Source organism: Lepisosteus oculatus, chromosome 19 (genome assembly GCF_040954835.1).
Source record: "Lepisosteus oculatus isolate fLepOcu1 chromosome 19, fLepOcu1.hap2, whole genome shotgun sequence".
NCBI classification, from domain to species: Eukaryota; Metazoa; Chordata; class Actinopteri; order Semionotiformes; family Lepisosteidae; genus Lepisosteus; species Lepisosteus oculatus.
In genome coordinates this window covers 7,322,657-7,344,193 of record NC_090714.1, presented here as the reverse complement: position 1 = coordinate 7,344,193, position 21,537 = coordinate 7,322,657, and the positions used below count along the sequence as shown (strand labels likewise).

Below are 21,537 nucleotides of genomic sequence, written 5' to 3'. Positions count from 1 at the left end.
TTACACTTGAAACACAAAATTTATTTTCATCGTCGGCTTCCTGCCTGTCAGACCGTCACGTGTGATTCGCAGTGCCACTTCCTGGTGTCTCTGCACCAAGCGACCGAAATTTGTTTCAAAAACCTTTTAAAATGTATAACACGGTAGTGTTGAGCGTGAGCATTTTTCCTGCAGGGCACCTTTATTTGAGCTTGTTCTCTCTGACGTGGGTTAGTTTACAAAGTAAGTTTTTTTTATCCCAATTATCTCAGTTATAACTGCAGTGACTCGTTTTATGCCATTACGTAGAAATTTACAGCAATTTTGCAAGTCGCGGGTTAATCAGTTTTTTTTTTTTATTCTGCGCGTTCTAGTACCGTTATCGTCAGCTGGAAAGATGAAGATTGTAGAAGAACCAAATACGTTTGGGTAAGTACAGTATGAGCATCTAAAGCCATCAGTCTCTGTATAATTAGCTTGTAGTTTGCATTTCGTGCACAAAACATCTTTTCCATATTTGCAAAATGTGCAGTAGTGAGGCGAACAAAATAATAGTAAATAATGAAAGTACAAAATGAAAAGCCAAAATAGAAAAATAAGATGAAGCCTACTGCTAATACAACTTAACATGCAGCTGCTGTCTGCTGCGCAATTCGAGTTACTGATCAGTTTAAACTCCGTAGAAGGTGTGTTTAGCGTGTGTTTTTTATATTAAAGGCTGAACAATCCTATGCTGGCACAAGCCAACAGACTGCAGCCCAGGGTGCCTCCATCTGGTGTTTCAGGTAAGAGTGTTGTTGCTGAGCCCTGCTGGTAAAGATTTTCTTTATCTTGTTCTGTTGCTTATTCAGTGTATGTATTTTGGCCACTTCTTTCTGCTTAGAGATAGAGATGTGCATAACCTGCTGACACGATGGTTAGTATTCCAAGGCCTTGTGTTTGATATTAGCAGAGGGCCCCCATTCACTCCAGGAGCCTGGCATAAATTATTGCTCCTTAGTGGCATCACTGCAGTCCTGGCACTCTTGCCAGGATACGAGTACCAGCAGAAAAGAAGCCATAGGCTGTCCTACCTTGTCTATATTTCTGTACGGCTTTAAAAACAAAATAACTCACTGTGGTGCACACAGATTGCACTGTATCAATATAATTTAAGGAGTCACAAATGAAAACTGAAAATGTTTCGCAGTTTCAAAAGAAAATTTGCAATAATTACATGGGAGTGTCAAGCAGCAAAGAACAAAAATTAATAAGGGTCAACATCCTGCGTTTGAATTGGAAACCATGCAGTTTTTAAAGCAAACTGCACTTGGACAATCTTCGTTGGCGCTTCCATGTGGATTGGGATCTCCTCTATTGATTACATCAAAGATGTCTCCTCTACCATCCTCATTTTTCCACGATCTGCAGGGGTGCATGAAAATCACAATTTGGCCTTCCCACTCTGCATGAATGAGCACCTCTGCTCCACAAAGAGGCTGGGAAATTCATCAGTCGGGCTCAGCCAAACGAAGAACTTGACGTTTTAATGCTGTGCTGTGCTGTTTTCTTAAAGGGCCAGCTCATCTCCACAGACTGGCGGGGAAGTGTTTCAGCTTCATAGAGTCGATGTAAGTATTCCATCAGACGGGCACAAACACGAACACCGACATGTGCCCATGTGTGAATGAGGATTAAAATGTTTTGCCGAAATATAGCCAAAACAACTGGCCTGACCAGGGCAAACAGCTTGAACAGGCTATAATGTGTATCCGCAAGGTTTTGAAATGTTGCATGGCTGAGGTATGTACAAACGTACTGGGCTGTAGGGTTGAACTGCTTGTTTCACCAGTTATAAGGAACGGCAGGACAGAGCCCTGAGCCTAGGAAGGTAATGGAGGTCTGCCTGTCGTGTTCCTCAGAGCTGCTCCACATTGTCCACCACTGCAAGAATGTACTCCTTTGATAAGTGAGTTGCTAATATTTTGGCCACCAGTGGTAAGGCATAAAACACATTTTTAGAGCCCAACTTAATGATTGTTTATGCTTCCTATGCACGATTTCAATTTGGTTTTCATGAAACTGTGGAAATTACCCTTAAACGGGTTCACAGAAGCTGGAGGGCCACTGCAGGAAGTGTACCTGTGCACCTTGCATTCCTGCGACAAACGAACAGGTTGTGTGTCCTGACAGGTACAAGTACGAGTTCTGCCCGTTTCACAACATCACCCAGCACGAGCAGTCCTTCCGGTGGAACGCCTACAGTGGGATCCTGGGGTGAGTTCCCTCTCTCGCTCCCCTGAGCACCCCTGGGAGAGGGGTGTCTGGCTTCCTCCTTCAGCAGAGCTCTGGTGTCTCTGTGTTTCTAACACCAACAGGATCTGGCACGAGTGGGAGATTGCGAACAACACCTTCGTCGCCATGTGGATGAGGGAAGGAGACTCCTGTGGGAACAAAAACAGGCAAACAAAGGTAGGAGCTCACACAGCGTTTCGGGTCTTGGCGTCGCAGGAGGCATGTTGGCAGGCCGCAGCCACACTGCACTGACAGGATGAGGCACTGAGAGGAGGCACGTTTGAGCAGTTGATTCTGGTCACCCACAACTCAATGCTCTTCAGGCCCAGAAAGACCTCTGACCTTCCCAACCCATAGCATTTACTCAGATCTGACCTCTGTTTTTTTTTTACTTATGTTTTTTATTAACACACAAAGGTAACCAGAAAAAAAAGATTTGCCAGTCATCTTAAATACCTACCTTAGGTATTACAAATATAAATGAGTATAAAGTCTGCTATGAACTGAACTCTGTTTATGACCACACTGCCTGCTGCAGTTTACATTATTCAGTGATTGGCACCCTGAAGTCCAGAAAATATTTCGAGATTTTTGTACAGAATCCCAATGTGGGCTGGGATTGTGGAAGGAAACAGAGCTGCCAAATGTTTTTATTTGCCTGCCTTACAGAATCCAGTTTCACACAACCGCTCAGCTCGTCGGTGTCTTTTCCTTTCTCATCCTGCAGGTCGTGCTCTCCTGTGGGAACAGCAGTAGGCTGGCCCAAGTGTCGGAGCCCACTACCTGCGTCTACGCCTTGACGTTTGAGACCCCTCTAGTCTGCCACCCGCACTCTCTCCTGGGTAAGGGAGCAGGTGGCCTGCTTTTGAAAAGAAAAGCTTGCAGAATAACTCATTGTGAACATTTTCGGGGGCATTGTCAAAAGGGTATTAAAGTGTTCAAATATTCCCTTTAATCTGAATAAATCTGCATGTAGCAACCCAGTTTTGTATGATTCTCCATGTAGCACACACTCGGGTAGGCTTCTTTGTTCGATGTTCGTACAGCAAGCAGATGCCTTTTTCAACTTCAATTAAAGCTGTTTAATTGGCGCAAAAGATGGAAGAGAGCTGGATAACCGCGGGATTATCTGGTTTTTGCAGTTTACCCGACCCTTCCCGAAGAGCTGCAGAGAGAATGGGATGAGGTTGAGCAAGCCCGATACGACCAGCTGATCACCGAGCAGGTGGGCAGAATTCACTGCTGTGTCATCTGTCACAGTGGCTAATGTCATCCCCTAATTCCCATTTTCATTCAAAGTCACTTACACACAGCACTCCAGGTAGGTGCACAGAAACAAATATTTTACCCTGACCAAATCATCCAGGCATTTTACATTCAGACACCCACGGTGTACTTCATTATCTTTTGAAGATAAAACTTACCTGCCCTGTAAAATACAGGAAGCAGCTGTGTGGAGGACTGGTTAGGGCTCAAAGCTGGAAGGCTGGGGGTTCAGATCCCAGATGAAGTCTGCTGTTACACTCTTGAGTGAGATATTTCACTCAGATTGCACCAATGAGATACCCATCTGTATAAATGGGTTCAGGTGTAAGTCACATTGAATAAAAGCTTCCTCCTCCTTTCTACTACTCATGCCTCAGTAATTGGCAATGCTGGCTCATAGCTCGTGGGCTCTGGGTTCAATTCCTGGGGATAACTGTGCGGATCACTGTATGTTCTCCATGTGTGCATGTGAGTTTCCTCAGCGTGCTCTGGTTTCCTCCCACAGTCCGAACACATACAATACTGGTAGGTTTATTGGCTTCTAGGTAAATTAGCCCTGGTGTGTGTGTCTGGCTGCTCTGTGCCCCTAAATTGGATAAAGCAGTTAAAAAATGGATGGATGATTGTGATAGAAAACAAAGTCTGGATTCTCTTACATTCATCAAGTCCCTTTCTGAAGAGTTTATAGAGTCAACCGGGTGACTCCTGTGTCATACTCTGTGGTGCTTTTCTTCCTGTCCAAAGGGATACAACAAGCAGCTGAAGGCGATCTTTGAAGAAGCTGGATATTTCAAAACTGCAAAGCCCAAGGAGAAGAAGGAAGTTGGCGACCATCCCTCCAAAACGTTCGACTCTCTGGAGCAATGCAGTGAGGTTTGTGATTCCAGGGGAAAGAAAACAGACTTTCAGCTCAAATTCCTTCCCCCATAAAAGTGTCTGCAATCATCCCCTGTACGTAACTTACCTTTTTTTCTATGAGAGTATTTGTTCTGCAGATTGTTCACTTTCCCATTTTTTTAGTTTTAATATGTGTGTGCAGCTTGGGTCACTGCTACACCCTTTGCTGTGCATTGGATGTTCTGATCAAACATAAAATCCCCGTTTTTTGTCAGGTTCGATGTGTCAGTACTGTCACACTCCATCTCCACCATTAACAAGACTCAGTGTCTAGAATCCAGCTATTCTAGTGGTCAGTTGGGTGTCGACCACTAACAGGAAGACACATAACAGGTTCTCTGCTGAATTGAGGCTGGGAATCTCTGATTTCTACGAGTTTCAGACTAAGAATATGTGGAAGTATCTGGAGTTGTGCAAATAAGCATTCACACTCCATCCTTCAGAAAAATCAGTTTAGCAGAAAGAACAAGTGTTGCACTAACAATGGAAAGAGGCCGTTGTCAAATAAGTTCAAGTAGGTAGCTGTGTCAGCATACACAGGCCACAAAGGAACAGGTAAAGGTTTATACCATGCTGAAAGATAAAGTAAAGAGACACAATGTTTTGGCTGTGGAGCCTTCTTCAGGTGTACAGTGATTGTCAAATAAGTGCAGTATGTGAATGTGCATTGCACTTAGTGAAGTGTGGAATCACCCTCCACCTCCTACAGTGTTACAGTGCCATGTTACTCTTGTGACCCCAGTATAATAATGGACTGGTACAGGTCCTATTCTTAATTATGTTTTCAAGAAACACTATGCACACAGATAAAGAAACAATGAAGCGTTTAGATTAGGGAAAATAAGTGCACACGTGTATGATAGCCGTCTTAACCCCTAGCCCGACTTCTGGGACTGCTTCTCATCACTGCCAGTGGTTTTCAGCCCAGGCCCTGTGTGCTGGGTAGGCTCTGCTACAGCACAGTGAGTCCACACTTTGTGGTTCCACAGCAGCTCAGCTGTAACCCAGACATTTCCTAGCCCATGAGCTGGCATTAGCCCTCATCCCTAAATAATGTGACAGAACAGTTCCACAGCACTTGTGCCATTTCAGTAGAGTAGCAATTAATTTGCATACTATCAGGCTGCCTAGTGTACATGTGGCATCTTTAAGTCTGTGAAGCACAGTTTCAGTCTTGGGGCTAGGGACCTAGGAAACTAGCGAAACATCAAGGGCTAGAGTTTGGTGCCTTTGTATTTTTGAAAATACCAAGTGAAGTTCGCAGAGGTGCCTGGTTGCCTTCACTGCAGGCTAAGGCCAGCTATCTGTTTCCTGTGTAGGATTTCTACAAACAGAGAGCGGAGCTACAGAGACTGCAGGCCCTGCTGTCCCAGAATGGGATCACTTACAGCAAGCAGCCAGGTAAAGCTCTCCGCTCTGTGTCATAGGGATCAGCTCCTTTTCTGTCACTTGTTAAATGACAGAAAAGGAGCTGATCCTTCTCAGAGTCCGGCCAGATTTTCCCCACTCGTGGTTGTGTCCTCTGTTGTTGGTCAGTTTTTTGTCTCTGTCCTTCCTCAGAGAACTCTGACAGCCCTCAGGCCACGCCCCGCTCTGCGACTCCCAGAGAGGAGCATCTCCGTGGCGACACCGGGCAGCTTGGCGATCTCCTCTGAGCACACCTCGAGTCACACGCCAAAGGAAAATGGGGACAGAGGAAGTGAGAGAGGGGCAAAACGAGAGACGTGGGGTCCCTCAGGATTGGTTTTGCCTTCGTAATTATTGCTCAAAGGTTGAGAAACTGGTGTCAATCAGGATGTTTGTTCACAACAAGGGTAAATGAGAGACCAGTTGACAGCTGTGTCCTTGAAGGCAGCTTTTGGGAGAATTACTGCCAGGCGTGAAACGGGCTGTGGCCCCCAGGAGCACAGTCTAGAGAACAGAACTGGAAATCCAAACCAACCCCACCCCCTTGAGTTCACATTCAGTTATACCTTCTTATTTGTATAAAATCTTTGAGTTGTTTATTTAAGTGCTGTATATTTTTGTTAATAAATGGATAAAAGGAAAGTTCTCACCAATTTCCCTGGTTGAAACTATTAAAATTAAGAAACCACATTAAATGTAATGGGGAACTGCAATACTTTTTTCATATTTCGGGGTTAGAATCAGCATTGATGAGTGCATTTCAAACCACAATTAAAGTAAAATTTACACAGTAACTTTGTAAAACCCCCAGTTCACATCGCAAAATAGAAGAAATTTCCAGGTATACGCAGCGCCATGTTTTGTGATTCAGAACAAAGCAACAAAACCTCCAGTGACCCATTTCGGCCCTATTACACTGTAAGCAAGCAGGCTTGTGAATATATCTCTTTTAATCCAATAAAAATATTGCTCTCGATTTCAAGACTGTTTTGCAGACAAATACTACGTATTAACTCCGCATATAGATCACGCTGGAACACATCTGCTGCACAGCCTGTACTCATTCGCTCGTACATCGCATTACAGTAGTCATCACAGTGACTAGTGAGCAGGAAGGGCCAAATCACGTCACAATTCGCAGGAACTTGAATGCGAGTTTGTGACAACATGATGACTTACAGTGCTTTCATGATCTTGTGCTTAATTTGAAATTTGTCATTTTTATTTCTGTAACATCAATGAATTTATTTTGTTACAGACATTTAATAACCAGTTTGAGAAATTGTGACTGCAGTTCCCCTTTAAAGGGGAAACCAGTGTAAGTTTTAACTCAATTTACAGTCTAAAATGATCCCTTTATTTTAAACAACTGAGACAATTCTTGAATTTTGAGAACACTGCTTTGTCAAATGAGACAGCATGACTTTTTCTTTTTTTTCCAAGTGGAAATTGGTATCTATACAGTACGTACACTGAGAAAGCAACTGATGTCCCAGGATAAAGATCAAGAGAATACTAATGTTACAGGCTGCTCCCCTGATTCTGGCAACACAAGCAACAGATTATCACACTAGAGGACTGGCTTCCACAGTAATACAGCAATAAAACATTTGTGTAAGAGCGCTACAGCTGCACTGAGGTGATTTTTTGAAGATCTGAACTCACTAGCAAACATTCTAGTTCTGTATACATTTTTTCAGTTATTTTGGAGAGCTTCAAGTACATGTGACTTGTTACTAAGTATGTTGCACCAATTGGTAATACCCATGAGACAGCAAGACAAACAGTTTCAAATGTGTATTGGAGCCAACACTAGTGAGAAAGGTAGGTTGGAAACATTACACATGTAATACATGTAGTGCCTATTACACATGTAATTGGAATAGAGCTGGTTACTGACCAAAATACTTTTCAACAGCACAAGGTCCACAGGCATCCTGTAAAAGCACATGACGGAGTCCTTTGTCACATGATTTGAAAGCTTGCATTGGAGAGGGACAATTAAAAGTCCCGCGGGAAGTACTAGAATTTTAATACTCGGTTATTCCGAGGAGCCATGCAATAACCACGTTCGACCAAGATAGCACATTTCATTGATCTGCTGTGACCTTCAGCTATGGCTCAGCTCTTGGTCTGCTGTGGTTTGGAAAACACCACACTCTTCTCCTCTCCAGCGCTCTGTACCTCCTCTAACAGTGCTTCCAGGCACTGGATCTCTGTGGCCAGTGAGGCCACCTTCTCCTTCAGCTCTCTGTTTGTGTCCTCCAGCTGGAGCAGCTCGACTTCCAGTGCCGCCCTCTGTGCTCTCTTCTTCTCCCGGTACCTCGTGGCTGCGTTTTTGTTCTGCTCCTTCTTCCTGTGCTTTCGGTTGACAGTGCACTTGGAGCCCGGGGAGGAAGAGGAGGGCACCGCGGCCTTCTCCACCAGCGAGCCGTTTTGGCTCATGATGCAGAGTGGGATGTTGGCGGGAGGCTCCGGGAGCTCTTGCCAAGGCACAGCTCCAGGGATGGTCACCAATTTAGCATCATCGCACTCCGAATCCATCCCATTATCCTCACTGCCAGAGGGAGCAACTAAACCATCCAGCAGCAACACGGATTCATAGGGAAGTTCCAGAACTTCTGTCGGCTGGCCTGCAGAGAACCAGCTGGCATGGGAAGAGGCCACCGTGGCAGGCTGTGTGGCAAAGTGTGGGGATAGAGGAGGTGTACAGGGCGCCACTTGATCGCTTGAGACCGATGGGCCCTGGAGCCGCCCTCCTCCTTTAGGCTGAACATGAGTTGCAGCTGAACTCTGTGTAGTGGATGTGACATCAGCCTGGAATTTCAAAGTCTTCTCAACCACGTGTAGCAGATCTTTTGAGGTCACTGGGGCATCCTCGATCAGACTGTCCAAGAGATGTACATCCATCTTCTCTCCCATCCATTCCATCTCGGAAATGCCTGCAAAAGAGAAAAGTCCTTATGTGGTTTGTCAAGAGTCTTATTCAAAAACAAAAGAGGAGATATTTCTTTTAACAATGCTTCCAAACAATTAATTATGAACATATCACAAACACTTTCCTCATCATCAAATACAGTTGCAAGAAAAAGTTTGTGAGCCCTTTGGAATTACCTGGACTTCTGCATTAATTACTCATACAAATGTGGTCTGATCTTACAGTAAGTCACAATAACAGACAAAAAATCTGCTTAAACTAATAACACACAAACAATTGTACTTCTTCTTGTCAATACTGAACACATTGTTTAAACATTCACAGTCTAGGTTGGAAAAAGTATGTTAACTTCTAGCTAGTGACGTCTCCAAAAGCTAATTGGAGTTAGGCGTTTCAATCAATGAGATGAGATTGGCGTTGTGGGCTGGAGGTGCCCTGCACTATAAAAAAGACACACAAAGGTTGGTTACTGACAGAGTCTGCTCTTCTCAAGAAAGAGCTGTTCATGTGAACCATGCAGAAGAAGAACTGTAGTGATGCATAAAGCTGGCAAAGGTTACAAAAGCATTTATAAAGGCCTGGGTGTTCATCAATCCACAGTAAGCTGTTGGTACTCTCCCTAGGAGTGGCTGTCCTGCAAAGATCAGGGCAAGAGTGCAGCGTGCAATGCTGAAGGAGGTGAAAAAGAACCCTAGGGTAACAGCAAAGGACCTGCAGGAATCTCTTGAACTTGCCAAAGTCTCCGTTCATGTGCCCACTATAAGAAAAACACTGAACACGAATGGTGTTAATGGAAGGACACCACAGAGGAAACCACTGCTCTCCAAAAACAACATTGCTGCACGTCTCAAGTTTGCAAGCGACCACCTGGATGTTCCATAATGCTTCTGGGAGAATTAGAGGGAACAATGGATTCAAAATTGTATCAAGAAATTTTACAGGAGAATGTCAAGGTAGCAGTCTGTCACCTGAAGCTTGAAAAAGGTTGAGTGATGCAACAAGACAATGACCCGAAGCAAAGGAGTAAATCAACAACAGAATGGCTTAAACAGAAGAAGATTCGTGTTCTGGAATGGCCAAGTCAGAGTCCAGACCTCAACCCAATTGAGATGCTGTGGCACGACCTGAAGAGAGCTGTTCACGCAAGGAATCCCAGAATTCCTAGGAATCCCTGAAATGTCAATGAACTAAAACAGTTTTGTAAGGAGGACTGGTCTAAAATTCCTCCTAACCGTTGTGCAAGTCTCATCAACAGCTACAGGAAACATTTGGTGGAGGTTACTGATGCTAAAGGAGGTTCTACCAGTTACTAAATACAAGGGTTCACATACTTTTTCCAGCCTGGACTGTGACTGTTTAAACGATGTGTTCAGTACTGTGTAATGGAAAGTTACTGAGAAAAAGTGTTTTATCCTAAAAATGTTGTTTACGGACAGAGCTGTGCTGCAGAAGCAGCTGGATACTCAGAACAAAGTGTGATAGCACCCAACTCGTCAAGGGCACAGGATGTTTTAATAATGTTTATCTCTGCTGCTTGAAGAAGGGAGTATGAGAAACTATTTGAATAACTGCTATTCTTTGCTTAAAGCAAAAACCTATAAGGAATGGAAAATTACTGTTTTGCCTGTCCTTGAAGTGTTGCATCAGCTTAAAAAAAAGATATAAAACAAGGGCTCTCCCAGCTTGCTTTTGAATCAGCTTTTACTTCTCTGTACAAATGGGTGATGGTTTTTTCCCATATTGCAATATGAATAAAGACCTTACTAAGTAATCGAGAATACTTTCTGTGGCTCCTTTATTCTAACCGTAAAAGTTTCCACGACAACTGACAAGAAGTACAATTGTTTGTGTGTTATTAGTTTAAGCAGATTGTGTTTATCTATTATTGTGACTTATTTGAAGATCAGACCCCATTTTTATGAGTAATTGATGCAGAAATCCAGGTAATGCCAAAGGGTTCACAAACTTTTTCTTTATCTGTTTTACACAAAGAGACTAAAGGCAATCTAAAAGTGATGGATGAGCTTTACTTTGCCTCCCTGCCTGCCCTTCCGAGGCAGTACCACTACTAATGTGCATGGAAGCAAACATGGAGGGCAGAGACATAACACAGGGAGCTACACGAAGGTTTGATCCAAGGATTGTTCCTATTGCGATTAAGGAATAGAGGGCAGGTACAAACCTGCACACTCAACTCTTTTCTAGTCGTGTTTGTGGGGGAGAGACTATCCGTTAGAATGGTCTTGAGTCCCGACTCTCAAGTTGCAATCAGTGTGGTTAATGAACTTAAGACAGACCGGGACCTCAGCTTTCTGCCGCACGAGTGACACCTGGAATCTTACAGCTGCCAATGAGCTTGCACTGATGCGAGCGCAAGTCTCACTTCTCCTCCAATCAGCGCTAACTATCCTGCATGGCGCTGTGGAGCTCGCGGCACGTCAAACGACGAGTGATCGTCCCTGGTGGCTGCGTCAGAGGAGACACGCTTGTAGGTGTTGTCGTGGGTATAAAAAGTGTTAAAAAAAAACACCCAACTGATCGGATAATGTTTTTAAAAAAAGATTTTAAGCTTTAGCTGGTTTAATTAAATAAATGCGGAACTAAACAGAAATCCTAAACCCTTCAGCGCTCAAGGAACAGCTGAAACAGCAAAGATATTACTAGAAAGAGATGGGCAAGGACCAGGTGGTGCAATGAAATAAGTGAAATGACTGTCTCTGCCCTTGCTGCTACAGCGACCTGCATGGTGCTCAGCCTTTGCATAAACTGTAAAGACAAGGGACCTACTTTGGGTGTCAGAACAGAGCACGAAGCCGCCGCTTCCTCCCAGTTGCCTCTCCTCCTTCAGCTCGGCGCACACGGGCAGGTCAGGCTCAGCGGTCAGTGAAGCAAGTTCGGGATACAGGCTCCCCAGCTGCAGCAACTCGCTCCAATCCATCCCCAGCACTCAGGGCGGTCGTCTCCGGGGCTTGCAGGGGTCTTTTCTCTGGCAGGGGCTGTGTTACCGAACAAGCAGCGGTTCCATCTTGAAGCCTGCAGAGGATAGGGGAATGGGGGGGTAATTAAGATCACTATGAGAAATAGCAACCTAATTAATGAGCCGGAACAGTAGCCAAGCGTTCTTCAAGAGCCTCAGCTGTTTTGCGTATTATTTCATTGGTTTCAAGCAGCTGAGAGCTTGTTAATGGCCAAAATCTGGCAAGGGCAGAGTGCTGAACCTGCATTGCAATGTGCTGTGCAATCACCAGCCTGCTCATTCCCCAGCCCCCCCACCACATACTCAGTCTGTCTTTAGCCTGTACTATAAGCAGACAACACAAAGCACCATGCAGTTAGAAAGGCGAGCAAATTCTTCCACTTTTAGAGTGCAGAAGAAGCTCAAAACATTGCAAAGATATACATTAATCACTGCCTTTTTTAAAAAAAGAGAAATGCATCAAGCAAAATGTGAACTTCTATGTACCACAAACACGGAACGCAACATTAAAATTGGTACGCAAACTTTTCTCAGCTGTTTAGCTCCTTAGCGGTGCCCAAGTATACTCACTCCATGTTTGGCTGTGTGCTGGGCTGCGGGAGTCAGCAGGCGCTGGAGAGTCTAAATTGAGGAGTCCATGGCAGGGTGCAGCCTCTGAGCCCAACCCAAAGACACTGACAGCTCACAGCCGCTGTGCATAGGCAGTTCTGCAGGGGGGGGAGGAGGGAGGTGGCAGCCAGGGAACCAATGGCATGGCGGCAGCCCTTAGATCCGCCCAATCAGAGCAGAGGCTATAACTGCAGCAAGGGAGGGGTCAGAGACAAGGGATAATCCCACTTCCTCTGCCCCCACCCACCACATACTTGGCTTCACACCCATTCCTTCTTCACTAGGGGGAATTACAGAGCCCACGTGCAACAGACAGCATTTTCTCTGATGTTCCTCCTGCTGCTTTCCAACTTCTACAGACTACAGATTGCAGTGCATGACAGCTTAATGATGCAACGTCTAGTAATGCCTTCAGGCTTTCAGTGTAAATGGATTCCGTTTCAGAGACTGTGCTGACATGACCCTCAACCCAAACGATAAAGGAAATGATGCAGAAGCGCATCTCAAACTGAGAACAGGACACACCGGTGATGTGGGGAGAATAGCACAAATTACCTCTGTTAAAGCAGACGTTCTGACTTCTTTTAAGAAACAGACTGGGTGGGCTCAGCTGTAATTGTGTTCCTATATTCTTATGTAAGCTATAAAAATCCCTAAAAGATCTTTTAATAGAGGCATTATAAACACCATTAATTGATATTACTGCACAAAAGAGAAACTGTACTATCTCCTTAAATATATCTTTATGAGGAGTTAACACTCAAAGGAAGGAAAGCTTTGCTTTAAATTCATAACTTATTTTTTCATAGGTCAAGTTATTGTAAGACACTTTTCTACTGCTTTCAAAGCAGTCCAATCAAAATCAATTAAGGTGCACAGAGGTCGTATTCAACTCTAGTACATGGTTATTTACCAGTAATGGGACTTAATTAATTGTATCACAATGCACAATGTTTATTAATAGGATTCATTTAATTGAAGTAAGGTGATAACCGTAATTAAGCTTTTAAAACTGATGTTTTTTCAGAGAGGAAGGATGTGGATAACACTTCAACAGTAATTTATATAATAAAGATAAATAGGTATATTCTAATTGTTGAAATGTTGAATTTGGAAAAAGAGGTGAACCATATAGTTTATTTTCCTTAATTTTATTGTTTTTTACCTTTGTACTCATTAGACAAAAATGGGAGATTTTCATTATTATAAGAACTGTTTTCCAAATCTCTACTTAAATCTATTCTAGGACATGAAATAATATATTAAGGATAAACCTCATGCTACGTGTGAGATTGTGAAAAAAAGACACACCACAATGGTTAAGATCAAAAATTATTTTAATTCCGATAATGATAATAAAAATAATTCCATGAATTCTGTAAACCATTGCATAAATGCTATAGTGTAAAAATTTTAACAAGTGTTAACAATTTTAAACAATACACTACAAGTAAATGATTATGCATTATAAATAATACCTTCTACTCTTTAAGAAAAAAAGCCATTCGGGTCTTCAATCTCTTCTAGACACTCAGCTACACCATTAAAGACTTTCATAAATTAAACATGAAAATTCCCATAATATGCAATTAAGGTCTTATGTTGACAACACATACACAAAATTAATATACTGACAGTAATATTTCTAGGAATATTTCAACACTAGTTAGGATATGAGCTATTCTATATATCAATACATAATAAAATAAGGAATATGTTTTTAATCTCTACAATAAATTCTACCCCAGTTGGATTCTAAGCAATTAAACCTATTAAATGCAGCTTAAAGTCTGTAAGAACTTAACACCTTTCTTTTTTCTACAGTTATTACTGTAAAACCCTGAGAAAATAAACTTTTTCAATTTTTCCATCTCTTTACCGTTAGGTTGATAAATATGCAAACTCAAAAACTGCATTCACAATAAATTCTTAATTCATACTTTAGAGATTTTGTATAGTATAGCCATTTCACAAAACTAATGCTACATCTTAATGCAAACATATTCCACCTTCTCTTAAAGTGGCTTTTATCCAAATTTGTGAATGATACATTCAAGGATTGGGTTAAAATGATTTTAAAAAGTTCAGCGACAATGTGTATTTTTAGGGATCAGTGGTTCCGATAATTGTGAAGTTAGAACATTTTTCCGAACCCTTTAAAAATTAAAAACAAATACAAAATTGCTCTTTACAGTTAACACTTTGATACAATTTCTATTTGAAAATTCTTGGATATTCAGTTCAATCTAAACAATTTTATGTTGCATTCCATACATGATTGCATAAAAGTCCTCAAAATTTCACCAGCATAATAATACAAAAAATATATGAATGCAAAAGATTATCCTCGCCCAACCCTTAATAAAATCTTTCCATTACGGTTCACTGACAAGCTGATCTCTTCAAGAGCTTTTCTTCAGTATCAATTGTCTGGTCTAGTTTATGGATCAACTGAAATTCTATCAATTTTGAAATATGTGAAAATAAAAAATACCTTAACTAATTAAGTGCAATTCTAAAACCTACAAACAATCTTAAGGCCGATGAAGAGGCAGGGAGAGGGACATTGTAAGAGGCATTGGAACCGATTTATTCACAAAAACAGCTCGTTTTGAGTTTTTGTTAAGGGAAAGCACCGAGTGGAGTAAAGCAGGCACAGATCATACTGTAAAACCAACAATAAAAAGAACAATTAATCAATCATCACTCAGCTCAGTCCCTTTTTCCCTCTCTTCTGGCATTTCAGTTCTCACAAACCGCATGTGGATATGTGGATTCCATCTAGTCTTCTAGCTCAGTTTGTCTCGACTGCCTTTGTATCCTAATCCAAGGAAAACAGGAATGGAATGAGCTCAAGTTTTGAAACCAAGCGGAAGCTCAGAAATGGGACAAAAGGAAAAATTGAATCCCTCTGAGATTTATGCCTCTAGACACGGCAACACAAAACTGGCAGTTTAGTTTTTTTTTTACATTTTGGAGATGCGGAGATCTGTTAAGCAAATTCATAGATCAAAGGTTTATCTACGCTTTTTCAGAAATCGTCTGAAAAAATAAAACAGCAGACTCTGGAGCCGAGATGATCTGGATTGACGATCCCTGATCTAGCATTAACTATTTACTGCCTTATAGCCTTGGAACAATTACCAGCCCTTCAACCTTGAAGGTTTAAAGGTTTAATAGCCAGACTCAGTGCTATTGTACCCCTTAAGACTACACTGAGTGCTAGGGACACCAGTCATCTCAGATGGGGAACATCCCATTTTGTTTCGAAGGCCATTGAAGGCTGAGATTTCGTCTCAGATTCCTACTACAAGCTACGCACAGTGCAGTCTTCAAGGCCAACCAGCCGGTGCAGACAGGATCCCGCAGAGGAGAATGAGGCATTACGAAGGCAGCCGCAGAGACAGCAGCCCTTACGAAGGAGAGCACAGTTGGCACATTTTCACAAGGACAACCTCAGCAGGGCAGTGCCAGTGTTGCAATTCCATTGCAAATCCAGCACCTTTATTGCAACCACAACCAATTACCAAGCGGGGCGAGACCTACATGCCGCTACTTGCAAGGGGACACAGAAAGGGGCATGAGCTGGACAGCAGACAAGCTCCGAAAAAACCACGGGCAGAATAAGGAAGCTGAAATGGATCAACCATAAAGGCACCTTACGAGTGCAAGTTGAGATGCAAGATCCAGATGTTAGGAGCTCAAGCCTACAGGTCACCTGACTATGTCTTTAACTAAAACACCCGGTGGCCCTGTGTCTATGTGTGAAAATACTGAATAAATACACAAGATACGCTAAAAGGGTTGGGAATCATAGATTATCAAGGACAGGAAGAAATGAAAAACACAAGTGAGCAAAAGCACCAAAGAAGTCCTTTACAAGTCCTATACACACACTGATGGGTACATGAGTGACAAACAGCTTTTTTAACTTTTCTTGGTGTAATAGACAGACCATGATCCCATGACACCCCATCCTAAAGAGTGCTCCTCGCTCAGGGGCTGATTCCAATTAAGTCATTAGCAGTCCAGGGTGGAATGATAAACCTATATCTGGTTCGGAGGATGGTAGAAACCTGTTAATCTATAGGTCTTCTTAAATCCTTAACACCTTGTCACCTGTAAGAGTGTAACGCTGGTACGTTATTAAAATTCACAATGCCCAATGAATTTTGTTATTCCCAATATGAAACACCTAATTGTGTTGTACTCGTCTTGGCTCACTGCTACAAGCCCGTGAGGAAGTGTGGACATTCTGCTGCCCCACCTTCGTGTCACTCGTCATCCCCACGACAAACACAGCAGAGCCCTAAGCCAACTGCACCCAAGTGGCCGCAGGGGGGCGCTGAGTCACCGAGACTATGCCCACCCCATCATTAGCACTCATTCTGCTGGACTCTACCCTTGGGGAGACCTGGTCACCATCGGCTAGTGATGCGACCACGGCTTGAACCCGTGATCATAGAGCTCAACTGTGCTCATATCAGAGCCTTTACTAGGATGTCCACTCTGAAACAAGTGATATACCTACAAGAAAACTATGTACTTTTATCAGCCTTGGTACTAAAGAGGCTACTAAACTGGGGCCGATAGGGGGTACTGACAAGCTAAACCAATAGCACTGCTGAATTTAGCACAGGGTAAGAACACCACTGCTCCAAAAAGCATTCACTTGCGTGTCTTGTTCTAACAGGTTTGGGTCTGCTGTCTCTTTAAATAGAACCTTCTAACCCAGGTGTGTAGTGAATGAACAGTTACTTCTTTGTATTCTTCACTTGCAAATATGCAAAAGGGCATATTTCAAAGATAAAGGACATTAGTTCATGTGGGGCTGCTTGGGCTGTATTGGTGTAATCTGTGCGAGTTAAGGAATGCAAGAGTGTGCTGTCACTCGTGATCAAGTCAGTGCAACACCTGTTCCAGACTGAAAGTGGGATGAAAAGGACGTTTACACATAACTTCAGCTACAAAACACAAGGGCTCAAGTGAAAACTGAAAATACTGTTTCCCTTGGAGACTGGAGTTGTGGCTTGGTTACCTTTCATCAACAGCTATGGCGAGAATGCTCTTCTCTTATTATGCAACTGCTGCACCAAGGTGAAATCTAAACACGACCAAAACCGGCAAAGGTCAGTTCCTTTGAGCCAAACAACGGGTTTTGTGGGAAGCAGGACAGAAGGCTCGGGCTGTGCGAGCAAGGCTGAGACTGCATCTGTGTAGGCTTCCTCTGGTAACGATCATGACTCACTGCCTCAACCCCGACGGACCTCATCTCTCTGGGCGTTTCTACACACGTCTGCGGCGCAACTGACAGGCGAAAGGTTGGTGGTTCGAGCCCACAAAGTGAAGCTGAAGGTTTTTTTTAAATGCATCTGCAAATTGGTCTTATTTTAGGCTAGAACAAATACAAATTGCTAAGCATTATGTGATCATCTAGCCACTTCTGGGTTTAAAATACAAAGTAAACTAAATTTCAATTGTTTTAACTGAACAGTGATAATTCTGTTAAAAATAAATGATGTTAGATAATCCAGTTAAACTTTAACTGAATAATGATAATAAACCAGGCAAATGAAAACTAAAGAAAGCACCTTACACTCCATATATAGTTCCTCCTGACAGCAGAATAGTAGTGCACAACCATACATATGCGATATTGATTACGAAGCTTACAAATAAGTGACAGTTCAGCACAAAAAACTGTACTAATTCTTAATGAAGTACTGATCCATATGGCCACTTTGGAATATTAACACAAATACCATTCGTTTTTCTAACATTCCTTCACTATGAACTACTGCCAGTTCAAACAGTTATGATTTATTTAAAAAAAAAACTTGTGCATTCCTTATATCTACCACAAGACGTCATCCTGAATTGAATGATACAGTTTACATTTTACATTTCTGTTTTACAGGATCTGATAAATACACAAGTTAAATTTGAACAAAGTTTGGTCATTTCTCAAAAATCTGGTTTCTAGCTGTTTTCTTGCTTAGAATGTTAAAAATTAAAATAAAATTACAAAAAGAACAATTCTAGAACAGGAAAGGTCTTTGGCAAAAAAACCTACAAAACGTGGTCTAAAGAGTCCATTAATATCATCAGCAAAGGCAGATAGAATAGTTTTCTCCCTCCCCCTCATTAACATTAAACAGGAGGGCTCCCTGTAATACTGCTACTTTTTGACATTTCTTACACGTTTTGAGAGCAACACTGTGAATGAAATACAGGCGACAGCACTTTGGTATGTTAAAAAATGACTGTGTATTAGTCAACAAATACTATGCATTAGTCATGTTAATTTAAGTCACCTGTTGAGAAACATCTGAAACTTCAAGAAGAGAGAATTTGGAGAAGATGTTAATACTGAAACTTTAAATTATATAAGACCCAGAAGAGGGATTAAGGGGTCTCATCTGATGCAAGGAATATATGACCCTATTGTGGGCTGTAAGCACAGTCTTTCCCCAAAAACTAGCAATCCATATTGGAAGGGGGCTTTCTGTGCTTAAAAGCATTCACTAGTCCACACCTTGCAATACTGAACCCTGTAAGGCTGGCCTAGTGCAAGCTTTTTGTTTAAACTGTTTTAACATAGTTCACAACGAGTCTTACTTTTGGTACATCTGAAGATTTCAGGTGTATAAGTTGCTGTATTTGCAGATTTGAAAAAGCATGGAAAGTTCCTAAAATAACATGTGAAATCAGATTAAGAAATGCATCTAACACTTACTGCATTTCACACACACACTGTAAACACCACTATTCCTCCACTAATGTATGACTTATGTTTTTGTGTGTATTTTACTGATGTTTTTTACTGTGCAATGAAACGGACCCCTATCCAGAGAATTAGCTGGCCAATGCAATTCTGTCTGGCATGCAAATGAACATGTCTGCCATTTTGTTTCTTATACATCAATATACTTCTCAGGGTTGTGAGTGAAACTATTTCCTTTCTGCTGAACATAATCTTTGCTGTAAATATTAAAGGACCAAGCTATACAGAATAAAGAAATATGAACACAAATACCTTGTTTGTGAACACAGTAGTAGGTCATTTAAATTAGTTTAAACCTAAGCACATTACACGGTCGTATTTGACAACACAGACTGAACAGAATACACATTGATTTCCCCTGTAAAGACAGTACAGAATTCTTTTTCCCCCCCATATCAAAAAAAGAACAGTGCCAGTTGTTTTTACATGAACATGGAAAGATATTTTTTCCTGAATTGCATACTCCTAACCACGTAAAATTAAAGATGGTCAACAATTTGAATCGATACTATAGCTACACCAAATAAAAGCACTAAAAAAAGCACCATTGCTCATCAGACCAGAGAACTGGGGACAGGAGCTGTGAGCTTGTTGTCAGGCCTCAAGCACTGACATTAGCAATATTCTCACATGGACCAGTCTGGAATTAGAAAGGAGGATTTCAAAGAGCTCAGTAGATCAGCCTACATTACTCATCCCCCCCTCCCACAATGATATTTCTAATCAAAATTTGCACAAGCCTTTTAATCACCTGTAGCCATTTGTTTTACTACAATCTTGAATTGCTCACAAATGCTGAGATTTTCTGAGGCAAGGCACTTAAGAGAGCAAGTGGCCAAGTATCAGGTCTGTTCATAACAGTTTCAAGAGGCTAGGAGTCATACAAAACCAATTCTCTATGAAACAAACAGTTGCAAATTACCACAGGACCGTTTGGTTATGGTACTGTAACTGTTAGAAGTTGGTTCCTCCAACATCAAAACATATTAAAAAACACAAAAAATTAAAATGGCAATTGATTTCCTAAATGCTTTAGCATATGTGCCTTTATGATATTACTATAACTGCTGGTTATGCTTGTAAGCATTAAAAGTTTGCACTTAATTTCTGTTTTGATTCAAAAATGTAAAAATCCTAAGCAAGTTCAACAATACTAATATTAATATTTATTAAGTACTATTTTTAGAATATGAAATTTTTAACAATATATTTACTATACCAGGATTTAACAGTAAGAAATTGAATATGAAATATTCTATTATGTTTCACAGTACACAAACAAAAAAGCTTCATATAATAGTATATTTAGAAAAAAAATGAAAAAATCCTACAAAGCAGCTTAAAGCAATTTTCTAAAGTAACCTTAAACAAATCCCCAGGTCAACAAAGTGCTTTTACAAGAAATGAGTCTCTTCACATGTCTAGTAGCAGTAATAGTGTTTGACTGATACTTTTCTTAATTCTTAAACATTCTTAATTCTGCAAACATTAAGAGCCTTAAAGAGGGCTGTGAGGTTGGGATAATACGAATTGAAATATTTAAAAATTAACTGCAGGGAAAAATATGAATACGTCTTGAAATTTTAAGTTTGTTGACAAAGAAAGAATCTTGGCAGGTCTCCTGAAAAAAACAGTCAGAAAGTACCAGTCAAACACCATTAATAATTTCTAATATAACTATTAATTCAAACACTATAAGAAATACTGAAAAACACAAAATGCTGTATTTAAACTGTTAGCATATTATTAGTTCTTCAAAGGGCTAGATCCAGGAATTGTACCTTGGAGATTTCCACATCACCACTTCAGTATTTTTGTCTTACAGTAAGGACATTCTGTTTTGCTCGGTGCGCAGTTCTCACAAAGCACATAGTGTTGACAAGGCTGTAACACGACGCTGCGATCCAGCTTTTGGCACACTATACATTTCTTTGACTGAAGCTGATATATTACCTGTGTGATGAAAAAAGAACAGTTAGTATCCTTCATGCAACAGGCACCAGTACACACCTTTCAAGCAGAACAACACTTCACATTAAAGGGGAACTGCAGCGCGATTTTTATATTTCGGAGTTAGAACGAATCAGCACTGATGAGTACATTTCAAACCACAATAAAATTAGCTTGCAAAGTTACACATTAACTTGCAAAACCTCCCATTTACATGACAAAAAAAGACTAAACGTCCAGGTATACGCGGGGCCATAATCTGCGATTCAGAACGATGCAAACAAACTTCACAAAAACCGGTGAGGTGGAGCGGCCCTGTTTGATTGTAAACAAGCAGGCTTGTGAACACATCTCTTAATCCATAGAAATATTGCTCTCAACTTTGAGACCGTTTTGCCAACAACTACTACTTACTTGTTAATTCTGCATGCAGATCACGTTGGAAATTTTCTGCGG

General features: G+C 41.5%; 3 protein-coding genes across 4 annotated transcripts in view; 1 reads left to right on the top strand and 2 right to left on the bottom strand.

Annotated features, from left to right (window-relative positions):
* The first annotated feature begins 47 nt into the window (after nt 1–47).
* On the top strand, nt 48–6,465 carry gnptg (N-acetylglucosamine-1-phosphate transferase subunit gamma). Its single transcript, XM_006637093.3, has 11 exons — nt 48–222; nt 354–408; nt 697–764; nt 1,535–1,589; nt 2,152–2,235; nt 2,337–2,430; nt 2,981–3,095; nt 3,396–3,478; nt 4,264–4,392; nt 5,736–5,817; nt 5,977–6,465. Exons 1-11 carry the CDS (start codon nt 132–134, stop codon nt 6,069–6,071), a joined length of 951 nt encoding a protein of 316 aa, XP_006637156.2. The 5' UTR covers nt 48–131; the 3' UTR covers nt 6,072–6,465.
* Nucleotides 6,466–7,605: 1,140 nt separating this feature from the next.
* LOC102690285 (cyclic AMP-dependent transcription factor ATF-4-like) lies at nt 7,606–12,420 on the bottom strand. The gene is made up of 3 exons (XM_015360027.2): nt 12,309–12,420; nt 11,549–11,794; nt 7,606–8,765 (listed from the first exon to the last, which is right to left on the bottom strand). Exons 2-3 carry the CDS (start codon nt 11,697–11,699, stop codon nt 7,945–7,947), a joined length of 972 nt encoding a protein of 323 aa, XP_015215513.2. The 5' UTR covers nt 11,700–11,794; nt 12,309–12,420; the 3' UTR covers nt 7,606–7,944.
* A 1,246-nt stretch (nt 12,421–13,666) lies between these two features.
* Nucleotides 13,667–21,537, bottom strand: part of unkl (unk like zinc finger) — a 45,994-nt gene continuing 38,123 nt past the window's right edge. For both annotated transcript variants that reach the window (XM_015360034.2, XM_006637064.3), the window contains one exon: nt 13,667–21,084. In XM_015360034.2, coding sequence (XP_015215520.1) covers nt 20,929–21,084 — 156 coding nt within the window. In that variant the 3' untranslated portion in view covers nt 13,667–20,928. The remainder of the gene's footprint in view (nt 21,085–21,537) is intronic.